The sequence below is a fragment of the Sapajus apella genome, unplaced genomic scaffold, assembly GCF_009761245.1.
Source record: "Sapajus apella isolate SASKATOON/1434 unplaced genomic scaffold, GSC_monkey_1.0 scaffold12, whole genome shotgun sequence".
In the NCBI taxonomy this organism is placed as follows: Eukaryota; Metazoa; Chordata; class Mammalia; order Primates; family Cebidae; genus Sapajus; species Sapajus apella.
In genome coordinates this window covers 25,053,859-25,071,463 of record NW_022436952.1, presented here as the reverse complement: position 1 = coordinate 25,071,463, position 17,605 = coordinate 25,053,859, and the positions used below count along the sequence as shown (strand labels likewise).

Here is a 17,605-nt window from a genome sequence, read left to right as displayed (position 1 = left end):
GAGGAGAAGCAACTTGCCCAAAGCCCACTGTCAATTACGGGAGGAGTTTAGAAGTCAGAGAGTCTCTCTACTCTCCGCCCAACCCTCCTTCCTCTCCACAGTCCTTCCTGGATGGAGTTTATCATCTCCAGAAAAGACAGGAACCTCGATGGGGAAGGTCGGGAGGTCAGGGCCAGTATCCCGAGTTCAGAGAATAGCACCAGTCTAGGAGGAATGCTCCTCCTGCCTCGGTTTCCCCTACGGGAAACCGCCCCTCAGAGGTCGCGTTTCCCTCTCTCCTTTGTACTCACCGACCCCGGGGCGAGGTCCCTGCCCATTCGATCTAGCCGCTGCTTGGGGCTCTCACCACACGTGCCCACCAGTGTGACAGAGATGTTGTCCAGTGTGCCGGCCTTCAGGTAGGGACCAGTGGTCACACACAGGCGGTACACTGCCATGATGGGAGGGAGGAAGTGCTGCCCCCGGCAACGCTGGCCACAGCAGCAGCCGGCCTGGAGGAGGAGAGCGGCGGGTCGGACACGGCTGGGCTTCTGGGTGGAGGGCTAGGGGCTGCGGGGTAGGATAGGGCTGAGAAAGGGCCCAGCTCTCTCCGGGATGCTCCTGGGCTCTCTCCGAAACTCCCTGCTGGAGGCTCGGGCTCCCTCTCCCCGCCCACACTCTTGCACTCTAATACTTGTTTGCTTGCCTCCGACACAGCCAGTCCCTCTGGCTGGCTCACCCAGATGGATATCAAGAGCCTGGGTTCCACTGCGGAGGGAGGACCCCGCTGCTGAGACAGAGACAAGGAAGAGGTGACGCCTGTATAATTGGGACACTGCCCTCCGCCTGGTCAGTGGCCCGGATTGATGCCCTACAGTGCTTGTCCGCCCACTCCCTAGTGTCCCCCAAGACCCGCTCCTCCCTTTTCCCAGGCGGAGCTGAGCACAGGGCACATGCATTCCTACCTGTGAGTCATCCGTGTGAATCACTGAACAGTGGAGAGCTGCAGTCAGTCATAAATCACACGCGACTACAGCCACACGCAGGTGAGTCGCGCACTCAGAGCCCCTGTCACCCCATACACCGATCCCCCCACACCTGGCCCTCTTTGTCCTCAGCCTTTGTCCTGAGCCCGACCTCAGTCTGTGCTCTGGAGTAGAGCCAGTCAGGAAGACGAAATACAGCGCCGACACGCAGCATCTGAAGGCCCCGCGTGTCATTCTTTCCTCTCCATACCGCCCTGAGCCTGCGGGACCCTGGGCAGGAGCCCGGGTGTCCGGGATCTGGGCCACAAGTGGCTAGGGATGAACCTCTAGGAGAGGGAAGCCCAATAGCCCGCGGCGGCCCCGCGCGGCCAGTTCTGGAGCCGCATGGTTCCAGCCGCCACAATGCTCCAGTCCCTGCGTCCCAGCCTAGGCTGGGGCTCTAAAGATGGGAGTCAGAGAAAGCACAATCAGCAGCAGGCGGGCTTCACTCGCTGACTCTGAATCTGTGCCAGAATAATCTGCTTAGGTATACACAATCCTCTCTCAGTTCTACAAGCCTGGATTTTCATACAGAGAACTCTCTTATAGGCAAGGAGCAAAGCCTACCGGCAGAGCCCGGATAGCTCAGTCGGTAGAGCATCAGACTTTTAATCTGAGGGTCCAGGGTTCAAGTCCCTGTTCGGGCGCTTCCTTTTTCGCTTTTGGATTACCGCACTCCTTCGCATGAAACAATGGAAAACGGTAATAAAAAAGGTTACTACTTTTTAAAATTAAGTGAGACTGAAACTTGGTTTCCACAAAATAGAGCAAATGACGGTGGAGGGTAATAAATATACTTTAAAGCTGTATCTTCGAATTCAATTTTTCTGGTAGCCACACTACAAGGAGTTAAAAGAAACAAAATTAATTTGACGGATCTATTTTACTTAACCTAATATAATCAACATTTTTTACTTATTAATGAAATTTTAAGTCTTTTTGTTCGTACAAAGCCTTCCAAAGAAGATGTGTATTTAGAAGCTGGCGATACATCTGAATGTATATATTTCAAATGCTAGATAACGGTGTCTATCATATCCAACAGCAGATTTTGTTTTGTTTTTGTTTTAAGTGGAGGCTATGGAAGACGCGCAGAATAGAAACTCCAGTAATGTACATAATCTCGAAAATAATGAGCAAGGAGGTTCCATGGTGTAATGGTTAGCACTCTGGACTCTGAATCCAGCGATCCGAGTTCAAATCTCGGTGGAACCTTAGAGTTTTTGAATACCAGTAAGCTGTTGCACACTATTAGTTGATTTTCACACAGAAGATAACGCCTATGACCCAAGAGAATCCGGGAAAAAAAAGTAAACTCGGACACTACCAATTCTTTGTGCTTTTCATACCAGGTAATTGGGCCCTATAGCACAGTGTAAAGAGAACATACAATAAAGTATTTAAATATGTTGTAAGTTGAGCTAACATTTGAAAACATGTTAAAATAGAGATGTTACGAAGAAACGAAATGTTTCAGCAGTTACTCTCAGGTCTTAGCTTTAGGGATGGAAGCAGGCATACATGTGCCTAGAAGACCAAACGCGGAAGATGATGGTGAAACAATTTCCAGGGAAATTCATAAAATTACATGCTGCATGTATAAATAGTAGTTAGTAGAACCTAATGGAATTATATCACGTGCTTTATCCACGAGAAAAACTCCAGCCTGGCAGCGGTGGGATTCGAACCCACGCCTCCGAAGAGACTGGAGCCTAAATCCAGCGCCTTAGACCGCTCGGCCACGCTACCTGCGTGAAAGATAATTTTCCCGTTGTCCTCCTAAGAGACTAGAAGTAAGGAGTGGGGCTAAGCGGATGCTGCCAAATTTGATCCATCTCCTTTTCCACATTTTTCAGACGGGGAACCATTGAGACTCTGGATCGCATAGCAGCAGATGCCAGAACAGATAAACAAGAAGACACAGAAACACACTGAAATTTACAACAAAACTAGTTTATTTGGGTGAGACTACATCTGGGAGTGGGGTGCGCCTGAGCCGGAAGCACCCCCCCAAGTGGGCAGCCGGAGCTCTACACTCGCTCGCTCACTCATTTTCGGGTGCTCTACCTCCCTATTTTTTCGACCTATATGCGCCCTCTCTCTCACCTGGCTAACCTGCTTTGCGCTCGCTACCTCTACCTGGTTTGGCCTCTGAGATCCAAACCGCGCGCTCCTGGCACGTCCCACCCAAGTCCCTTACCTCCACTCCCCCACCCTGCCCTTTCCTATTCTAGTACCCGTAAGCTACAAGACGCCGCTGACTGCCGGTTGGCTCTGTGGCGCAATGGATAGCGCATTGGACTTCTAGTGACGAATGGAGCAATTCAAAGGTTGTGGGTTCGAATCCCACCAGAGTCGATTTTATTTCAATTTTTCTTTTTTTTCCGTTTTGCTCAAAGGCCGCCATCCCTTCTCCCCCTACCCTATCTCTCTCTTTTTCCACCTGGTTTCAATTTCGATCTCAGTCCCCCCTCTGCTCTCTTCTTTACTTACCTGTCTGCCCCGGGGCTTGGGCCATGGAGAGCAGGACTGAGGGTGGGAGACAGAAGGGAAGGGAAAGTGGGCGTGGACGTCGAGATAAAGGCAGGCCCCTGGCTCCGGGACACACGGGGATTTAATAACCACTTTATTCCATGCACTAGGGACTCGGGAAGGGACTAGGACTGGGCTGGGGGCAGAGAGAGTACAATCCTAGACGCAAGGGAGAAGTTAGGGCAGGGAAAAGGGACAGGAACCAGGGAAATATATATTTATATAGACACTCTAATATAGACCACATCTCACTCGCGCGCTGAGCCCGCGCGCCCCGCCGCCCTCCTGCTCTTCCGGACGCCCGGGTCCCTCTGCTGCCCTCGGGCTGGAGTCTCTACTCCACCCCTAGACCCCACCCCCCCCACACCCCCAAGGCTCAGGGCCAAGGTCTCCAGAAAGCGGGCGGCGGGGGCGGCGGGGCCTTGGGCGCCCCGTCTTGTCTGTGAGGCGGCGGTGGTGGCGGCGGCAGCAGTCCGGTGAGGGGCGCCGGCGCGCCAGAATCCCCGGCGCGGGGGGAGCAGAGGGATGGGGACCATGCGCAGCGCGGGCTAGGGGGGCCCTGATGCACTGGGGGGCGCTGGTGCAGCGCGGGGCCAAGGGCCGGTGCGGCGGGGTCCAGGGATGGGCGAGGCGCTGGAGGCCTCGGATCTACCGGCTCGGGCCGGGGCGGTTTGGGGCGCAGGTAGCCATGCAGCGCGGAGAAGAGCTGGGCGCGGGCTGCCGGGCTGGCGTCGTGCGCGAAGGCCGCCAAGCGAAGCAGGCATTCGCGGAAACCGGACAAGTAGCAGCTGGCGAGCGCCTCGGCGTCCTGGACTGGGGACCGGGGAACCCCTGGAGCCGCGGCGGCGGGTGCGGCCGACGGGAGCACAGGTGGGCAGGGCAGGGGCCCAGCAGGGGTGAGGGAAGGGGCGGGGCGCAGAGATACCAAGGCCGGACAGGCGCACAGAGACAGGAAGCCAGATGGACGGAGAGAGGGAGAAAATGAGGGAGACAGAGACAGACACGCGCGGGTGTTATTAACCTCGCCTCGGAGCAGAACCGGCCACTCCCCAAGCCCACCATTCACTATAGGGCCCGCCCGCTCTGCCCTGGCGCCAGCCTCCTGGCGTCCCCCCTCCCTCCCTCCGCTGCCCCACCCCCGCGCTGTACCCGGGGGCTCCACCCGGCTTCGCTCCCTCAAGTAGCCCACGGCGAACTCCAGTATCTCCGCTTTCTCCAGCTTCGGGTTCCGGAGGTTCTACAGACGGGAGGGGAGGGCGCAGAGACAGAAAGGGGTGGGGAGAAAGGGGGAAAGTGGCAGGGGGAAGAAGGGAGGGGCGGATGCGGGAGCTGGGGGGTGCCCCCGATCGCATTTGCGCACTGCCTTGCCCACACAACGCGAGGCCAAACGCGGAGTGGAGATGACCAAGGAAGGTCCTGGCCCCACCCTGAGACGAAATTGTCCAACCCGAGGGGATGGAACCAATGCCTAACGCGTGAGGAGGAAGATTTGAAACCGCAACCCAGGAAATGAAATTAACCACCCGACAGAACAGAAGCTGGCTGATTCCGGGAGTGTGGGGGAGGGGGAAGCGGACATTTAGAGACCCACAGGGTGAAGCTGACCGACCCCCGGAGCGAAATTTACAGAACCAGGCGTTAAACTTACAGACCCGAGGGGTGGCGAAGAAGATCGCGTTCTGGGAGCGAGTGGGGGTCTGGGATGGAATTCCAAAGGCGGGACTCGGGTGAGGATGCCTTGGGACCAGGGTTGTCAACCAAGCATGTGTCCCCACCCCAGTGGGAAGCCCTGGGACGCAGAAACGGGAAGCCTGGGGACCCGGGGCTAGCGGAGGGACTGACCTGGTCCCGGGTCCGCTCCAGCAGCAGCAGCCTCAGCTCTTCCAGGCTGCGGTTGATGCGGTCCCGGCGCCGCTTCTCCACAAGCGGCTTCAGCATCTGGGACCAGCGGGAAAAGGAGAGCGGGCCGACCGGACCGAGACTCAGCGCAGCCGCGCCGGCGTCGGATCCCGCCGCTGGGAGAGCCCGGCTTCCACCCCGACCCCCATACCCCAGATTGCCTAGGGCCGGCTCCATTCAATCCCTCTCCGCTCCCCCTCCCAATGCCCCTAGATCAGATCAGTTTCTGTAGCTCGCCTCCCCGAGTCTTCGCATTCTCCTCTCTCAGTCTCGTCCTCCCTCCTCCCCTCTCTGTGTCTCTCCTCTTTCCTCTCTACGTCTCGGTCTCGGGCAATCTCTCTCTGTCTCAGTGGAGAACTTTGGGGACCCTCTGCGCGCAGGCACGTGGGCCGCACGATGCCGGGCTCAGAGCTGGCGGCGCTGAGTATAGAAAGGGAGATACCTAGCGCGACTGTGCCTCCTCTTCTCCCTCAAAACCGTCTAGGCCGTCATCCTTCTCGACTGGTTCTCCTAAAATCTTCCATCAGTCTGGGGCCTCTGGAACCAATGCCCCGGGGCCTTCTCTACAAGACCGCCTTGGGCCAGCCCCTCCTGGCTCATAGCCAGCGTAAAGCAAGTGCCTATCCTCTTCTCTTTTCGTTCCCACCCTCCTCCCTTGGCTCTGCCCTCTACTTGCTTATTTTACTCCAACACCGGCCCCCTCCCACGCCCTCCAGGCCACAAGATGCTGATCCCCATCACCGAGGCCCCTAGACCTCTGTTTCCGCCGCCCACTCAGGTCTGGCTCTGACCCCTGTCCCCTTCTTCATACTTTGCAGCTTTCTCTGCAGCTCCTAGCTCCTGGAGTCCTGGAGCACTGCTCTCCTTCCAGCCCTGCGTCCCCAGCCTCTCTCCAGACCGATGGCGTCAAGGCCCCGGTCCCCTGGCCAAACCAGGGACTTCTGCTCCATCCCCTCCCGCATCTCACCTTGGGGCCGTCCCTGTTCTCAGCTCGATCCCGGGTGACCATTGCTCCTCCGGACCCTCGTGTGGACCGGGTCCCTGCTCGCCTGGAGTCTTATATTCCGCGGCGCCAGAGTAGGAGGGATAGGACCCGACCCCGCCCCCTTCGACACCCGGATTCTGCCCTTCTAGGACCCGGCACGAGGCTCCCGGAAAGAGGAGGAGTGAAGGGGGGAGGGGAAGGAGAGAAACTGGCCTGGGAGTGTGGGAAGTGAGAAGCGAAAGGGGGCACTGGCTGGTTACGGACCGTAAGGCTGTATAAGGAGGCAGGACCCAGCTGAAGAGAGGAGGCTATTAGGGGCAGAGCTCGCTTGGGGATGATATTCAGAGTTCCTCCAGAATTGTAGCTTTCTTGGAGGCTTACTGTACCCTCACTAACCCTGAAACAGAAGTCAGCACCTGTCGGCCCCCAGGCTGAAGTTTATACATCTCCGAAGTTCGCTTCCTAGTCGAGACAGGGAGCAACCCGAGTGTGCTGGGTGAATCCGTCCGACTCAACCGAAGCTCTCCCGGGAGGTGGGAGAGGCGCTCTGTTCTAAGTTAGTTACATTCAAGTCCCCATACATCTGCGCTCTCACTGTGCGGACAGGGTACTAGCCTAGGCTTGGGCGAGTCACAGTGAGTTATGCAGGACAGACCCAGCTTATCCCTGCAGGATCTAGTGGAAAAGACCATGTGACATGAAGTAGCTATTACAGAAGCCCAGTGAAGTATGTGCTCCGGGAAAAGGTCTCCTTGAGAATGGCTGGACTGAGGGGGGAACTTCAAGGCAGAGGACGCAAGTCTTTGAAGCACAGATAAGAGTAGAGAGGTCTATCCACTTACAGTACAAGTATTTGATTCAAAACTAGTCGTAGGAGATTCAGGAGTGTGACTGATGGGATACCTCACGCAAGTGTGCCCGCACTGCTTGCTGCTGGAGGTCCCTGGTGACGGAAGGGTAGCAGGGAGCAGGCAGTTTTACTAAAGGGAAAGCAAGAGATACAAAAAAGGAATCAACACCCACCTCAAACCAAGAGCATGGCCCTCCGTACTCGGGGGCTTCAGGACAAAGTGCCTGAGAAGATAAATCAGAAATTCAACAGGACAGCCAAGTTGCCAGGGACAAAGACATGGAAAGACAGGGCTGCAGACCGAGACGGAAGATAGCTGTGCAGTCAGAGACCAGTGGGGTTTCCTCCAAGCCCTCCCAACGGCCCTCTGCACCTTGCTTTTGTCACGGAGCCTTTCTTGCCAAAGCTCGAGCTGGGAGAGGCACAGACCTTGAGGGGGCTCCCATTTGGGACCAGGGGCCCCAGCACATCCCACTTCTCCGTCCCTCAGCCAAATGGGAGCGCAAATGTGTGGCCCCAACAGCCCCCGCCGCCCCCCTCCTTGGGAACCTGGGCTCGGGCTGAATTTTTCTCACCTGCACGCGAGGCTGGGGGGCCCGGGCTGTTCGCACCCGGGTGTGGGGCCGCCCCTGGCCATATGGGGCAGCTTTATGGCCCGGTGGCCGGATCTGGACGGGAGGAAGAATGACCTGGCGCTCCACCCACGTCAACCATTCGGGACCAGTTCCCTGGCCTCCTCCGCAGTTGCCTAGCCGGGTTCTCCTCAACCTCTTACAACTTTAGATGGATCGTGGCACACTCGACAAGCCACGCATTGGTGGTTCAGTGGTAGAATTCTCGCCTGCCACGCGGGAGGCCCGGGTTCGATTCCCGGCCAATGCAGGAGTCTCGTTTTCTTTCCTCTTCCCCCAAAAGAGAATAATACATTTGGTAGCATTTCTAACAAGCATCTTCGTTTAAATATTTATACCAAATATTAATCTTAGCCTTTTGACTATAGCAGAGTTTGCAACCCAGGCTTAGACCCTGTTTCCGCACGCCCTCACACTCCCCTCCTCCCAGCCTGGGGTTCCTGCAACCTCCACACCCCTCCCTCCGCCCCCAGCCCTCACCTCCACAGGCGTGACCCTGAGAAAGGACGCAGTGCTCGGATCCCTACCCCGGGGGTCCTCTGGGGCCCCCGCAGAGGAGGGGCTAGGTCTCCCCGCCCCCCACTCTAAAGCCCTTGTTCTTACCACCTGTCTTCCTCTGTTATTTTCCGTTCTCTCTGAAGTACGCTTCCTTTTCTTAAGTCTGTGGGTCTGGGTCTTTCTTGTGTCGCCGCCTTTCCGGGTCTCTGAGAGCCTCTTAGCTTCTCCATCTCTGTATCACTCACGTTCTTTCAAGGTCTCCAGAGGCTTCAGCCCTGGGTCTCTCTGGGTCTCAGTGGTCTCGTGTCTTCGCATCTCTGACTCCGCGTCTCTCCGGTCTCTTGGCGTCTGCATCTCCGCCTCTGGCTCTTTAGAGTCTCTGGTATCTCTCGTCGTCTCTCCGAGTCTCTGTCGCGTCCCGGGACTCTGCGCTCCCACGCTCCTGCCATCCCCTGGGAAGCTCGCTCACACCTCCAGGTTCCTGCCACCTCCCCTCCCCGCCCCTTCCCGGCCGCTTTGATCCCGCACGCGTCGGGCCCGAGGGCTGGCAGGCGGGCGCACCGCCACCTACAGAGACCACTTGCGAGCGGGGCGGGGCGGGGCGGCGGGGCGGAGCGGCGGGGATCCCCGCGGTCCGCTCCCTTCCGGCGCGCTCCGCCTTCCTCCGCGCGCCTCCTCCTGGCTCTGTCCGCTGTCCCTGCCGGGGCCCTTGGGCTCCAGGCTCTGGTTCGCTGAGTGAATCTGGATCTCCACCTTAGTCTATCTGGGTCTCTCTGAAACTCACCCTGGAGCTGTCTCTCCCGTTTCTTTCAGCCTGTTTCATTTGCTCCAGGGTCTGGGTCTGTCTTTGGATTGTATCTCTTCTCAGCTCTAGGTAGTAATCGTGACCTCCAGAAGGAAACTGTAAAACAACCCGTGCATCTATCTATATGCCTGTGTGCGCAGCTGCTGGATTCATTCAGTCAGCCCATATTTATGGGGTGCCTCCTGTGTGCCGAGTACTGTAAGGAATACATTGGGTCTGGGCCCTCCTGAAGCTTACATTACAGTGGGAAAGACAGTAACTACTAAAGCAGAAAATAACATGATAGCTTCAGATGATTATAAGGCTGTAAGAAAACAGTAACAATAAAAGGGTCGTGGCGATGACTTGAAAGTGAAGGGCTACTTTACTGTAAGTGCCCAGAGACAGCCTCTATGAAGAGGGGATATTTGATGCCAGCACAATCAGCAGCCTTGGGTCTAGGCAAAAGGAACTGCACGTACAGACAGACTCTGAGGCAGGAGAGCTATTTGCTGGTAGGAGCTGGAGAAAGAGGGCCAGGGAACCCTGGATGGAGAATTTGCAGAGTGGCAGAGATCAGATTGGAGAGTTAGGCGTGGCCCATCCCATAGGATCTTGGAGAGCACTGAAGGAGTTTGGATTTTAGTCTAAGGGCAATTGGAAGCCAGTGGAGGATTTTCATCAGGAAAGTTATATTATCTGACTTATGTTTTAAAAAATCACTTTGGGCCACACGCGGTGGCTCACGCCTGTAATCCCAGCACTCTGGGAGGCCGAGGTAGGTGGAACGCTTGAGCCCAGGAGTTCAAGACCAGCCTGGCCAACATGGTGAAACCCAGTCTCTACAAAAAGTACAAAAGTTAGCTGGGATTGGTGGTATCCACCTGTAGTCCCAGCTACTTGGGAGGCCAGGGCAGGAGAATCACCTGGAAGGCAGACGTTGCAGTGAGCTGAGGTCTCGCCACTGCACTCCCAGCCTGGGCGACAGACCCAGACTCTGTCTCAACGAAAAAAAAATTTGCCGGGGGTGGTGGTGCGCGCCTGAGAGGTGGAGGTTGCAGTGAGCCAAGATCATGCCACTGTACACCAGCCTGGGCAACAGAGCAAGACTCTAGATAGGTAGATACTGTCTAGATGGATGGATCGATCGATCAATAGATAGATAAAATTAAAAGATCACTTTGGCTGACATTTGGAGAATGAAGACAGAGGGCACATTTTGGGGGCTGGAGCAGTTTTCTAAGCACTGACTGCCTTGAGGTGGTGGTGGGAAGAGAAGACATGAAGGGGTTACTCCTAGATTATTATTGGCTTAGGTACAGTCATGCATTGCTTAACGTGTGGATATATTCAAAGAAATGCATCACTAGGCAATTTCATTATTCAAGCATCACAGAGTGTAGTGACGCAAACCTAGAGGGTAGAGCCTTCTACACACCTAGGCTATACCATCCAGCCTACTGTGCTCCTAGGTTACCAACCTGTACAGTTACAGCACGCTACTGTACTGAAAACTGCAGGCAACTGTAACACAATGGTGTTTGTGTATCTAAGCATAGAAAAGGTAATGGGTGGCACCACAATGTCATGACAGCTATGCCATCTTTTGGCGATAGGAATTTTTCAGCCCCGTTATATATATATATTTTTTGAGACAGAGTCTCACACTGTCACCCGGGCTGGAGTGCAGTGACCCCATATTGGCTCACTGCAACCTCCGTGTCCTGGGTTCAAGCAATTCTCCTGTCTCAGCCTCCTGAGGAGCTGGGATTACAGATATGTGCCACCATGCCCGGCTAATTTTTGTATTTTTAGTAGAGACGGGGTTTCACCATTTTGGTCAACCTGGTCTCGAACTCCTGGCCTCGTGATCCGGCCGCCTCGGCCTCCCTAAGTGTTGGGATTAGAGATGTGAGCCATCATGCCCGGTCTTTTTAAAATTCTCACTCCGTCCCAGGCTGGAATGTAGTGATGTGATCTCCGCTCACTGCAAACTCTACCTCCCCCTCCCGGGTTCAAACAGTTCTCCTGCCTCAGCCTACCGAGTAGCTGGGACTACAGGCGCACGCTGCCACCCCCGGCTAATTTTTTGTATTTTAATAGAGATGGGGTTTCACCATGTTGCCCAGGCTGGTGTCGAACTCCTGAGCTCAGGCAATCCGCCTGCCTCAGCCTCCCAAAGTGCTAGAATTACAGGGGTAAGCCACCATGCCCGGCCTTTTTTATATATATATACGGAGTCTTGCTCTGTCACCCAGGCTGGTGTGCAGCGATGAGATCTTGGCTCACTACAACCTCCGCCTCCTGGGTTCAACCGATTCTCCTGCCTCAGCCTCCCTAGTAGCTGGGACTACAGGCGCACACCACCACACCCGGCTAATTTTTTATTTTATTTTTATTTCATGTTATTATTTTATTAAATTTTATTATTTTTTTGAGATGGAGTCTTACTGTGTCGCCAGACTGGAGTGCAGTGGCGCCATCATGGCTGACTGCAACCTCTTCCTCCTGGGTTCAAATGATTCCCCTGTCTCAGCCTCCCCAGAAGCTGGGATTACAGGCGCTCTCCCCAAGCCCGGCTTTTAAAAAATATATATTTTAGTAGAGACTAGATTTCACCATATTGGCCAGGATGGTCTTGATCTCCTGACCTCAAGTGATCTGCCCGCCTTGGCCTCCCAAAGTGCTGGGATTACAGGCGTGAGCCATTGCACTCCACCATCCCCATTATAATCTTAGCAGACCACCGTGATATATGCAGTCCCTCATTGACCAAAACGGTGTTATGCAGCGCAAGACGGTAACTAGGTAGATGGTGATGGTGGCTTTTAACTGGGATGGGAAACTGTGGGGTAGGGGAGAGGTTTAAGAAGAGAAATCAAGGCCGGGCGCAGTGGCTCACACCTGTAATCCCAGCACTTTGGGAGGTCAAGGTGGGTGGATCATGAGGTCAGGAGTTTGAGACCAGCCTGACCAACATAGCAAAACCCCATCTCTACCGAAAATACAAAAATGAGCTGGGGTGGGGGCATGCGCCTGTAATTCCAGCTACTCAGGAGGCTGAGGCAGGAGAATGGCCAGGAGGCGGAGGCTGCAGTGAGCCAAGATCCTGCCATTGCACTCCAGCCTGGGCAACAGAGCCAGACTCCGTCTCAAAAAAAAACGGAAGAGAAATCAAGCATTATACTTTAGCCATATTAGTTAAGACATCCTTGCCAGGCGTGATGGCTCACATGTAATCCCAGCACTTTGGGAGGCTGAGGCAGGTGGATCACGAGGTCAGGGGTTTGAGACCAGCCTGGCCAATATGATGAAACCCCCTCTCTACTAAAAATACAAAAATTAGCGGGGTGTGGTGGCGTGCACCTGTAGTCCCAGCTAGCTACTTGTGAGAATGGCTTGAACCCAGGAGGCAGAGGTTGCATTGAGCCTAGACTGCGCCATTTCACTCCAGCCTGGGTGACAGAGCAAGACTTCATCTCAAAAAAAAAAAAAAAAAAAAAAAAAATCAGAGTAGAGGTCACACATATGCTAGGGGTGTACAAGTGTGGGAATCAGAACTGGAGGGTAAATATGCTAGAGTGATTGGGAGATGGATGCCTTTTAGTGCTACAAGACTGGAGCACATAGAGAGAAAGTGTGGCGAGAAAAGGCAGGCTAGGCGACAGCGTGAGACTCCATCTCAAAGAAACAAAACAAAAAAAAAACCAGGCATTTAAAGTTTCAATGCAACTGGTAAAGACCAGTCTCTTTCTACTCTGGTTGATCCTGCTGCCCCTCCATCACATTGCCACTCGCCTCCAGTGTTGGAGTGACTGTGAGCATTTTGAGGGGTCTAGCTGTGGTGGTGAGTTGGATTTGTGGAATACATTTAGATGATTGACTTGTAGTCACTTCCATATAGAGCTGGTTTTTTGGTTTTGGGTTTGGTGGTTTTTTGTTTTTTGTTTTTTGTTTGATTTTTGTTTGAGACAGAGTATCTTGATCTGTCTATCCCCCAGGCTGAAGTGCAGCGGTGAGACTGCAGCCTCAGCCTCCAGGGCTTAAGCAATCCCCTCACATCAGCCTCCAGAGTAGCTGGAACAACAGGTGTGCACCACCACACCCAGCTTTTTTTTTTTTTTTTTTTTTTTTGTAGAGATTGGGGTCTTACCATGTTTTCCAGGCCGGTCTCAAGAGATCCTCCTATCCTGGCTTCCTAAAGTGCTAGGATTACAGGCATGAGCCACAATACTCAGCCAATATTGAGTTGTTAGCCTCCTCATCCAGGGTGGGAATGGCTGCCAGGGATGCTCCTAACCCTGTGTCCAATCACTATGCTTCAGGCTGTAAGTGTGCTGGGCCAGAGGGCACATGTGATGTGAGTATATTTGATGACTCTTGACATTATAAGTACATCGGTGGTAGAAGAGAAACAAGATTTGAATATAGAGAGTTAACAGCCAGTCTATGGAAAATGTTATAGAGGTGTGTGGGGAGCTAATGAATACAATTTTCTGCCTGGATACAGAGGCTCATGCCTGTAATCCCAGCACTTTGAGAGGTCAAGGCAGGTGGATTGCTTTGAGACCAGCCTGGGCAACATGGTAAAACCCATCTCTGCTAAAAATACAAAAAAAAAAAAAAAAAAAAAAGACAGTTATGGTGCCTGCTCCTGTTTCAGCTACTTGGAAGGCTGAGGTGAGAGAATCACCAGAGCCGGGGAAGTCGGGGCTGCAGGGAGCTGTAATTGTGCCACTGCACTCCAGCCTGGGCAACAGGAGTGGGATCTTGTCTCCAAAAAAAAACAAGAAAGAAAGAAAATAAAAAGCTACAAGTTATTTTTCTGGACTTTGTGGCATTTGTCATTTTTTAAAAATTTGTAAGTTGTTGGCTGGGCGTGGTGGCTCACATATGTAATCCCAGCACTTTGGGAGGCCGAGGCAGGTGGATCACGAGATCAAGAGATCGAGACCATCCTAGCCAACATGGTGAAACCCCGTCTCTACTACAAATATAAAAATTAGGCCGGGCGCGGTGGCTCAAGCCTGTAATCCCAGCACTTTGGGAGGCCAAGGCGGGTGGATCACGAGGTCAAGAGATCGAGACCATCCTGGTCAGCATGGTGAAACCCCGTCTCTACTAAAAATACAAAAAATTAGCTGGGCATGGTGGTGTGTGCCTGTAATCCCAGCTACTCAGGAGGCTGAGGCAGGAGAATTGCCTGAACCCAGGAGGCGGAGGTTGCGGTGAGCCGAGATCGCGCCATTGCACTCCAGCCTGGGTAACAAGAGCGAAACTCCGTCTCGGAAAAAAAAAAAAAAAAAAAAAAAATTAGCCAGGTGTGGCAGTGTGCCCATAGTCCCAGCTACTCGGGAGGCTGAGGCAGTAGAATCGCTTGAATGGGTAGGTGGAGGTTGCAGTGAACCAAGATCGCGACACTGTACTCCATCCTGGAGACATAGTGAAACTCTGCCTAGAAAAAAAAAAAAATTAGAAAAAAGAAGATTAAAAAAAGAAGAAGATTCAACCTCAGAAGGTGTAAAGAAAAAAAAATGGTAAGTTGTTGCAATCTCTCATTTCACTCTAAATATTACTTTTTGTACCTAACTTTGTACTTTTTTTGTTTGTTTGTTTTTGAGATGAGGGTCTCAATCTATTGCCCAGGCTGGTCTCAAACTCCTGGCCTCAAGCAGTCTTCTGGCCTTGGCTTCTCAGAGCGCTGGGATTATAGGCCTGTGCCACAACACCTGGCCATATTTCTCCTTAAACACTTAAACAGTTGTTTCCCTCCCCACCTCCCCCTTCTAGATTATTTAAGCTTCAGACCCCCAAACCTAGGGCTGGATCATTTTCTGGAGCTTCCTGCTCCAGTGCAGATGTGGCCTATGATGTCCCCCACCCCATTCCCAGCGTGTCCATGCCAAAGAGTGTCTGTGGGGGTCTCCGTGTGTTTGCACACCTCTGTGTCAGCGTGGGCCTTTGTCTGTGTACATTTGTGGCTGTGTCCGTGCACACCATGGCCTAATGGCCTGTGTGTGGGGATCTGAGCCTCCAGCTTCTTCCTGGCTGTTCTTTCAACAGTGGGCCACACTGGGGCTTCAGGGAGGGGAGGGAGCTCGAGTCCCACAGGCGCTGGGCTTAAGGAACTCCGGGTGTGGGGAAGGAACGGAGTACAGCCGGTAGAGTGACCCAGCCTCCCTTCCCACTTTGTGAAGTCTCCCCAGTCCTGGCTTCCAAGGCTCAGCTCCTCCCTCTTCAGTTCTTCCAAAGGAAGGCTGGCTTCCTGGGACCCCCTGGGCCCTGGATAGGGAGAGTTCCTGGAGGGGTGGGTCCTGGGGGATTGGGGGTTGGGAAGTAGGAGGACCGGGACCCTGGGCCTAGGAAAGACCAGAATAGATGCTCTCCAGGCCCACAAGGCAAACTTCGGGTCCTGCCCCACTCAGCTTGCCTTGGGTGGTAAAACCAAAGAAAAAAGAAGGGGCAGCGCAGACCCAGGCAGAGAAAATGGGGCAGTGAAACCACTTAAGGAACTGTAAAGCCTCCCAGACACAAAAGGCCTGGATCCCTGAACCTCCTTCATCCTTCAGCACATATTTACAGGGTACATACTGTGGGCCTCGGTCTGTCCTAGGCCCTGGGGATATAGCCCCAAAAGAAAAGGACTATGATCTCTACCCAAATGAAACAGACAATGATCTCTGGCCTTATGAGTCATACATTCTTTTAGAGGAAACAGTCAATGTACATTACACAAAACATATCATTTGTTAGATGGTGCCATAGAAAAAAATTAAGCATGGGCCAGGCGCGGTGGCTCATGCCTATAATCCCAGAACTTCAGGAGGCCAAGATGGACAGATCACCTGAAGGCAGGATTTCGAGACCAGCCTGGCCAGCATGGTGAAACCCCTTCTCTACTAAAAATACAAAAGTTAGCCAGGCATGGTGACGCATGTCTATAATCCCAGCTATTCGGGAGGCAGAGGTGAAGCAAGAGAATCGCTGGAACCCGGGAGGCGGAGGCTGCAGTGAGCCGAGATCATGCCACTGCACTCTAGACTGGGAGCAAGAAAAAAAAAAAAAAAAAAAAGGAGTAGACTATAATGGAACTAGGAACAAGAATGGAAGCCAGGAAACAACTTAAGGGATATTGCAATAATCTAGGTGAGAGATGAGGGCGGCTTGGACCATGGTGTAATGGTGAAGATCATGGCAAATAGTCTAATGCTGGACTTTTTTCCTTCTTTTTTTTCAAGACAGCATCTCACTCTATCACCCAGGATAGAGTGCAGTAGTGTGATCACTGCTCACTGCAACCTCAACCTCCTGGGTTCAAGTGATACTCCCTCCTCAGCCTCCCAAGTAGCTAGGACTGCAAGCATGCTCAGCTAATTTTTTTTTTTTTAAATTTTCACCAAGACTGGGGTCTTGTAAGGTTGCTCAGGCTGGTCCCGAACTCCTGGACTCAAGAGATCCTCCTGCCTTGGCCATCCAAAGTGCTGGATTAAAGGTGTGAGTAACCACACCTGGCCCTAACATATTTTAAATAGAAATTGTTCATTTGATGTAGAGTGGGAGAGAAAGAGAACAATCAGGGATGATCCTAAGGTTTTTAGTCTAACCAACTGAAGGAATGGAATTTCCATTTACTGAGATGAAAGGGCCACAGGTGAAGGAGGTTTGGGGGAGAAGCCTAGGAGTTTCGTTTGCACATTTTAAGTTTGTGGTCTGTATTAGGTTTCCAAGTGTAGACGATATGTGGGCAATAATATATAAGCATCTGTAATTCAGGGAAGAGTTCTGGAGCTAGTGATGAAAATCTGGGCTTTATTAATGTATTACCTGATATTTAAAGGCATGAAACTGAAAATGATCAAGGTAGTGGGTACAGATAGAGAAGAGGTTGGAAAATTGAGCCTTGGGAAACAGCCCAACATTTAGAGACCCAGAGGTGAGAAACCAGCAAAGGACGCTGAGAAAGAGCTGCTGATGAAGTAGAAGGAATATGAGAAGGGCGCAGTGTCCTAAAAGGCAAGCCAAGAGAGTGTTTGTTTTTTTCTACACACACACACACACACACCACAAAGGGAGTGCTTCTAAGGGAAGAGTGAGCATCAGTTTCAAGTGCAGCTAAGTAGTGGTCAATAGAATTAGCAATGTGGTGATCATTTGGCAACCTTAACGAGGGCAGTTTTGATGGGGGTGGGGGACGCCTGATTGGAAAGGGTCCAAATGAGAATGGAAAGATGGAATTGGATAACTTGCTTTGCTTGCTGTAGAAGGGAGCAGAGAAATTGAGTGGTAGCTGGACGGGCATGTGGGGTCAAAATAACTTTTGTTGTCTTGCTTCTAAATTGGGTGAAATTAGAGTTTGCAGGCTGATGAGAAAAATCAAGTAGAAAGGGATTTTTTTTTTTTTTTTTTTTGAGATTAAGTTTT

General features: G+C 52.8%; 2 protein-coding genes and 5 non-coding genes across 19 annotated transcripts in view; 4 read left to right on the top strand and 3 right to left on the bottom strand.

Moving 5' to 3' along the window:
• Window positions 1–1,529, bottom strand: part of ALOXE3 (arachidonate lipoxygenase 3) — a 31,486-nt gene extending 29,957 nt beyond the window's left edge. For 2 of the 10 annotated variants that reach the window (XM_032280380.1, XM_032280379.1), the window contains exon 1: window positions 291–956. In XM_032280380.1, coding sequence (XP_032136271.1) covers window positions 291–437 — 147 coding nt within the window. In that variant the 5' untranslated portion in view covers window positions 438–956. Of the gene's footprint in view, window positions 1–290; window positions 957–1,077 lie in introns of those variants that run through there. The other 8 variants (XM_032280378.1, XM_032280377.1, XM_032280372.1 and 5 more) reach the window with 6 other exon arrangements.
• A 49-nt stretch (window positions 1,530–1,578) lies between these two features.
• TRNAK-UUU lies at window positions 1,579–1,651 on the top strand. The gene has a single exon. It is a non-coding gene; the product is annotated as a tRNA-Lys (tRNA).
• Window positions 1,652–2,147: 496 nt separating this feature from the next.
• TRNAQ-CUG lies at window positions 2,148–2,219 on the top strand. Its single transcript has one exon. It is a non-coding gene; the product is annotated as a tRNA-Gln (tRNA).
• A 452-nt stretch (window positions 2,220–2,671) lies between these two features.
• Window positions 2,672–2,753, bottom strand: TRNAL-UAG. The gene has a single exon. It is a non-coding gene; the product is annotated as a tRNA-Leu (tRNA).
• A 521-nt stretch (window positions 2,754–3,274) lies between these two features.
• TRNAR-UCU lies at window positions 3,275–3,362 on the top strand. Its single transcript is given in 2 exon segments — window positions 3,275–3,311; window positions 3,327–3,362. It is a non-coding gene; the product is annotated as a tRNA-Arg (tRNA).
• Window positions 3,331–8,993, bottom strand: HES7 (hes family bHLH transcription factor 7). 4 transcript variants are annotated; one of them, XM_032280384.1, is made up of 5 exons: window positions 8,506–8,993; window positions 5,878–8,172; window positions 5,379–5,474; window positions 4,686–4,773; window positions 3,331–4,367 (listed from the first exon to the last, which is right to left on the bottom strand). In XM_032280384.1, exons 3-5 carry the CDS (start codon window positions 5,472–5,474, stop codon window positions 3,913–3,915), a joined length of 639 nt encoding a protein of 212 aa, XP_032136275.1. In that variant the 5' UTR covers window positions 5,878–8,172; window positions 8,506–8,993; the 3' UTR covers window positions 3,331–3,912. The 4 variants fall into 4 exon arrangements, 2 of the variants coding, with proteins under 2 accessions (XP_032136275.1, XP_032136274.1); XM_032280383.1 differs by having other exon boundaries at window positions 6,403–8,172; XR_004269657.1 differs by having other exon boundaries at window positions 4,357–4,367; window positions 4,686–5,233.
• On the top strand, window positions 8,082–8,152 carry TRNAG-GCC. The gene has a single exon. It is a non-coding gene; the product is annotated as a tRNA-Gly (tRNA).
• Window positions 8,994–17,605: the final 8,612 nt, after the last annotated feature.